This window comes from Eurytemora carolleeae, unplaced genomic scaffold (genome assembly GCF_000591075.1).
Source record: "Eurytemora carolleeae unplaced genomic scaffold, Eaff_2.0 scaffold370, whole genome shotgun sequence".
NCBI classification, from domain to species: domain Eukaryota; kingdom Metazoa; phylum Arthropoda; class Copepoda; order Calanoida; family Temoridae; genus Eurytemora; species Eurytemora carolleeae.
In genome coordinates this window covers 232,232-237,870 of record NW_019396283.1, presented here as the reverse complement: position 1 = coordinate 237,870, position 5,639 = coordinate 232,232, and the positions used below count along the sequence as shown (strand labels likewise).

At 30.8% G+C, this 5,639-nt stretch overlaps 1 protein-coding gene across 1 annotated transcript in view; it reads left to right on the top strand.

Annotated features, from left to right (window-relative positions):
- Positions 1-5,438, top strand: part of LOC111700143 (uncharacterized) — a 19,243-nt gene extending 13,805 nt beyond the window's left edge. Inside the window, exons 17-21 of the mRNA XM_023470963.1 lie at positions 834-882; positions 1,942-2,032; positions 2,889-3,016; positions 3,686-3,796; positions 4,776-5,438. Of these exons, the coding sequence (XP_023326731.1) occupies positions 834-882; positions 1,942-2,032; positions 2,889-3,016; positions 3,686-3,796; positions 4,776-4,857 (461 nt within the window). The 3' untranslated portion in view covers positions 4,858-5,438. The remainder of the gene's footprint in view (positions 1-833; positions 883-1,941; positions 2,033-2,888; positions 3,017-3,685; positions 3,797-4,775) is intronic.
- Positions 5,439-5,639: the final 201 nt, after the last annotated feature.

The following is a 5,639-nucleotide window of genomic DNA, read 5'->3' as shown; positions in this document are numbered from 1 at the left end:
TAAAAATGTAAATAATATATTAAACGTATATTAAACTTATTTTAATTAAACAATTAACAATAAACAAATTTACTCTCCTAGACTGTACATGTACCGAGATTCTTATGTACTGTATATACACCTATACAGTACACACCTTCGGTTCGGTATTACTTACAAACACTCTTTTGGTATAGATACTACATGACGTTTCCGCCCCCTGAAATAATCTGTCTGAGGGTCGGATAAGAAATGGAATTAATAAAAGAAATCCAACTTCCGCCATTAAGATAAGAAAATCACAAAGAAGAAATTACTGCTGCAGTATTTCATGAAAGAAATTTATGGTTAATATAAATTTTGTAGATCAGATAGTTCCTCCATTTTCATGAATTCGTGCTCGATTCACAACAGTTCCCTTTGAAATTGTATCAAATAAATTTATCATTTTCTAGCTTGAATATTTTTTTAATTCTCTATAGAAAACCACAACTAGGAATAATTAATTTTTAAAGAAAATGTTATGAATATTTGATACATTTTATGATTTTAGACTAAATAAAATGGATGGCTAGGCGCCTTTAAAGTTTATTAAAGTTTATTCACTTTCCATTAAAGAACGTCTACAGTTAGGGTTTGAAACCTTTAAGGGGAACGGTCGCTTTTTCAATTAACAAACAGGACTTCCCGTGAACGATAACATCATTAGAATGAAATTATCGATCGCAGTATGAGCGGTGTTTTGAGAAACTCAAACTATCATAAATCAACGATCTAAAAATTAGCGTGGGGGAGGTGATTACTAGAAAATATTAATTTTTTTGTGATATATTTCTATAGAAATGTATTTTTAGAGGATTTGACAATTATGAACTGTTGCTTATCAAGAGGCCTCATGGATAGGTATAAATTTTTTTGTAAAAATGGACAATTTTTTTTTTCTTTCTATGTAAGGCCGTTTAGTTTCAATCAACAAATTTATATTTTTTATGATCAAATCCAGACCGAATTTGATGAGTTTGAGCTACGTCTCTGAACTATACCAACTACCAGTTCAAATTTGAACCACCAACTTAAAGTTAATATTTAATCGGGATTTGAAAAGTTGATTTAAATTTGAACCGGCGTGGTAGGCAGTTCAAATTCATAAAATTCGGACCCAGAAAAAGGTTTGTCTGATATTTTGCATTGATGCTGTTCACAATCTCATGGATAGGTATAATTTTTTTTGTAAAAATGGACAAGTTATTTTTCATGTAATTAATTTCAATCAACAAATTTATATTTTTTATGATCTCAATCCAGACCGAATTTGATGAGTTTGAGCTACGTCTCTGAACTATACCAACTGCCAGTTCAAATTTGAACCACCAACTCAAAGTTAATATTTAATCGGGATTTGAAAAGTTGATCAAAATTTGAACCGGCGTAGTATTCAGTTCAAATTCATAAAATTCGGTCCCAGAAAAAAGTTTGTCTGATTTTTTTGCAGTGTTCACTATCAATGTAGAAAAAAAATATATCTTTACTAATTGAAAAAAATTCATTTCACACTTTTCCTTTATACGTTTCCTTAATTCTTTTCTTTTGTACTTTTCCTTATTAATTTTCTTTATACTTTTCCTTTATACTTTTCCTTTTTGCAAACCCATTAAAGACAATGCATACGTACAAAATTTTAATTATCCTCCATTTAAAATTGGATCATGCCCAATTCACAACGGTACCCTTAATACTTTCATGAAATTCTTGATTTTCTTATTGAAAATTGATATTTTATTATTGTGATTACTCCTAATATTGTAACTCTCAGATCTGCGGTCACCTCAGATAAAGGACTAAAACTAACCGTTTTACGATCATTATTGCTGGTGTAAAAGATACTCTTGTAAACGGACATGTAACTCCAAAATTAAAACTACGGTGACACTTGACGTCCCAGAAATATTTTTATTTATTTAGAGTTGAAGAAAGAACAGCTGAGAAGAAACAATTACGACTGTACACCTCGTTGAAATCTCTGAATATTAGTTCAAATATCAGCCCCAGCCAGGTATTTGTTTTAGAAAACGATTGAAAAAACTATCGTTTTTCGTTTATTTTTAATTTGTTTCTAAAAACGATCGTTTTGTTCTTTAAGAAACGAAAAACAATCGTTTTGTTTTTTGTTTTTTCTTCGTCGTTTTCAAAACGAAAGAATAACTTTTCAAAAATGTAGGAACGTTAGTAGTCGTGAGCAATAAGTTTGTTTGTTGTTGATCGTTTTTGAGAGTTTTTGGATTCATAAAAGTTTCACAAATTCGGAGAACATTTCAAGATTCTAAACATTTGCTTTTTATACACTATGCTATGCCTTATTAAATGAAATATAATTGAAAAAAACTAACCAAACAAAAAACGAAACCGAACGTGTTAAAAGGATCTTTTTTTGGTACGTTTTTTTCTTTTTTTCTCTTAGGTTAAAAAAGTTTTAATGTTTAAATAGCAAACGTTAACAGAATGCAGTCTGAAATGTTTGAGGTTTCATTCAAATATTTCATAACGAACCAAAAGTTTAACAACAACAAGTGTTACGTGTCATCACTCATCAGTTAGCCTTAAAAGCTGTGTACGTCTGATCAAGTATGCATCTAATGAATTCAATGTTTGATTTTGAAAACCGATTTTTCAATTGTAATTTCTTTGCAAAAATTACTTGCACAGGAAAACATAAAGAAATTATAGATAATTACACATCTTCCACATTATTGATCATATAAAGGTTTTAACGGTATCGCATACCTATATTTGCATTCTTTTTAAATCCCTTTATCTTTGCAACCTGATGGTTGAACTCTTGATATTTTAAACTTTTTCATTTGATATTTCACTTTTCATTAGCCAAATAATTTATATATTTTTTTATTTAGTTTCTGTTGTTGACAGGACATGCTGGAAGGTTGAGAAACCTTCAAACTGGTTTATCTTGCTGGGTTTCTACACGCTTACTTAGTCATCTAGTTCGTCTTAATCCACTTAGTCAGCTAGAGTTCCTTAGGTAGTTTAAACTTAGCCATCTTACTTGCCATCAAGTTCATCTTACTTACTTGNGGGGGGGTGTATCCTATGATTTTTCCCTTAGAGTTATAATTAAAATTATGGGGGAAATAGACCTCGAATTAAAATAATTTTTGGCAATTTTTTTCACAACTATTTGAAGTTGAAAAATTGGAAAAGTTTGAGGCTCGAGTGTCTTTGTTTATAGGACTAATTACTCAAAAATATTGTAAAGAATAGATTACTCAAGAATATTTTTCACAGGATAGATTACTCAAAAATATTGTACAGAATAGATTACTCAAGAATATTGTTTACGGGATAAATTACTCAAAAATATTGTTACACAGGATAGAGTACTTAAGAATATTTTTTACAGGATAGATTACTCCAGAATATTGTTTACAGGATAGATTACTCAAGGATAGTGTTTACAGGATGGATTACTCAAGAATATTGTTAAACAGGATAGATTACTCAAGGATATTGTTTACAGTATAAATTACTCAAGAATATTGTTTATAGGATAGATTACTCAAGAATATTGTTTAGAGTATAGATTACTCAAGAATATTGTTTACAGGATAGATTACTCAAGAATATTGTTTACAGGATAGATTACTCTAGAATAGTGTTTACAGGATAGATTACACAAGAATATTGTTTACAGGATAGATTACACTAGTGATCTGTGTGCTGCAGCTCTATTCCTTGTTCTTAGAACTGCAACATCACTAAAGAATATTGTTGGTACAGAGACTTGGCAAGATCTGGACACGAGGTGGGTAAAATCTGTCAAGATGGACATGTTCGACATTTTTTGTTTATTTCGTTCATTCATCGTTCATGAACAACCTATTTTTTTTCTATCATTCAAAAAAATTGTTAATTTTGTTTGTTCTTAAAATTATTGTTCATTTTCCATTTATTTCGTTCGTTTTCATTTTCATTCATTTTTTTCCTAAATTAGTTTGAAAACCCCATGCAGTCGGTAAAACGATAGTTTTCTCAAGTTCGTTCGAACAATTTTAAATTGTTCGGTTTGTTTGTTTGCTTTAAAAAATGATAATTTTTTCATTTCTCTGGACGATCCATTATGTTAGTGTTTTTTACTAAATGACACCTTTTTCAACGAAAAACTGTTTCTTTTTTAAACCTTTAGATTGAGACTTTAAAGGCACTATTGTCGGTATTTCAAGTGACCCACCATTGTAAGAGTTCATTTCTCATTCAAATTGGTCTGAAAATAATGAAAATATTTTGCTTTTTCTTTCTGATAATTGATTATAAATGATCTAAGCAGCATGGACTGCACAAGTGCAATTCCAAGTGACCCTCCATTGAAAGAGAGGAATGCCCGATTTACAACGGTACACTTTAAACCTTTGTCTGATCGAGGGTAAAGAACTCCGTTAGTTCATCTCTAAAATTGTGTCAAATGGTGTAATTATTAATATTTTTTATATTACAAAATCTTACAAACAACGTGTCTAGAAAATACAGGTTTAAATAGTACTGCTTAGAACCTGGCATCCTTGATCAGTCACAGGTTTAAATAGTACTGCTTAGACAGGTTTAAATAGTACTGCTTAGAACCTGGCATCCTTGATCAGTCACAGGTTTAAATAGTACTGCTTAGAACCTGGCATCGCATTCTACAAATATAGGGTCACCTGAAATACCGCAATTAGCATTTTAGAATTAGTAAAATTTAAAATAATGCAAAAAATATTAAAAAATTTGATCAGTTTTTTCTTCAGAATATGCGGCGAGTTAAATCAGATGTTCCAGGCTCACCAGCTCCCCCATACACTCCTTTCCTTTCAATCCCAGATATTCTAATCCACCATACACTCCATTCCTTTCAATTCCAGATACTCTAATCCCCCAAACACACCTTTCCTTTCAATCCCAGATATTCTAATCCCCCTTACACTCTTTTCCTTTCAATCCCAAATATTATAATCCCCCATACACTCCTTTCCTTTCAATCCCAGATATTCTAAACCCTCATACACTCATTTCCTTTCAATCCCAAATATTCTAATCCCCCATACACCCCTTTCCTTTCAATCCCAGATATTCTAATCCCCCATACACTTCTTTCCTTTCAATCCCAGATACTCTAACCCATGAACTCCTTTCCTTTCAATCCCAGATATTCTAATCCCCCATACCTTCTTTTCCTTTCAATCCCAGATATTCTAAACCCCCATACCTTCCTTTCATTTATCTCAGATATTCTAATCCATACACTCCTTTTCTTTTAATAGTTTATAAACCCATATATTATAATCCCCGCCATTCTTCTCTCCTTTCAGTTAAATCCCAATATTTAATTTGTTTATAACATCAATTGTCATATTAATAAGTAACATTTTCAAAATACTTTCGTTGTAATATTTTGAATAAATTATTTGATATAGTAACACACAAATTTTAATTAGTATTTTTTTTTAAAAGGTTTGGGAAAATTATATTTAAATCTGATACAAAGACCGGTGATTCCCCCTCCTGGATGAATCCAAAAAAAGACATCTTTACAAAGAGAAATTCTAAGTTTAAAGCCGAAAATGTGCATTAAATTACGCTGTTTTAAGTCCTAGGGGTATAAGTTTCTAATT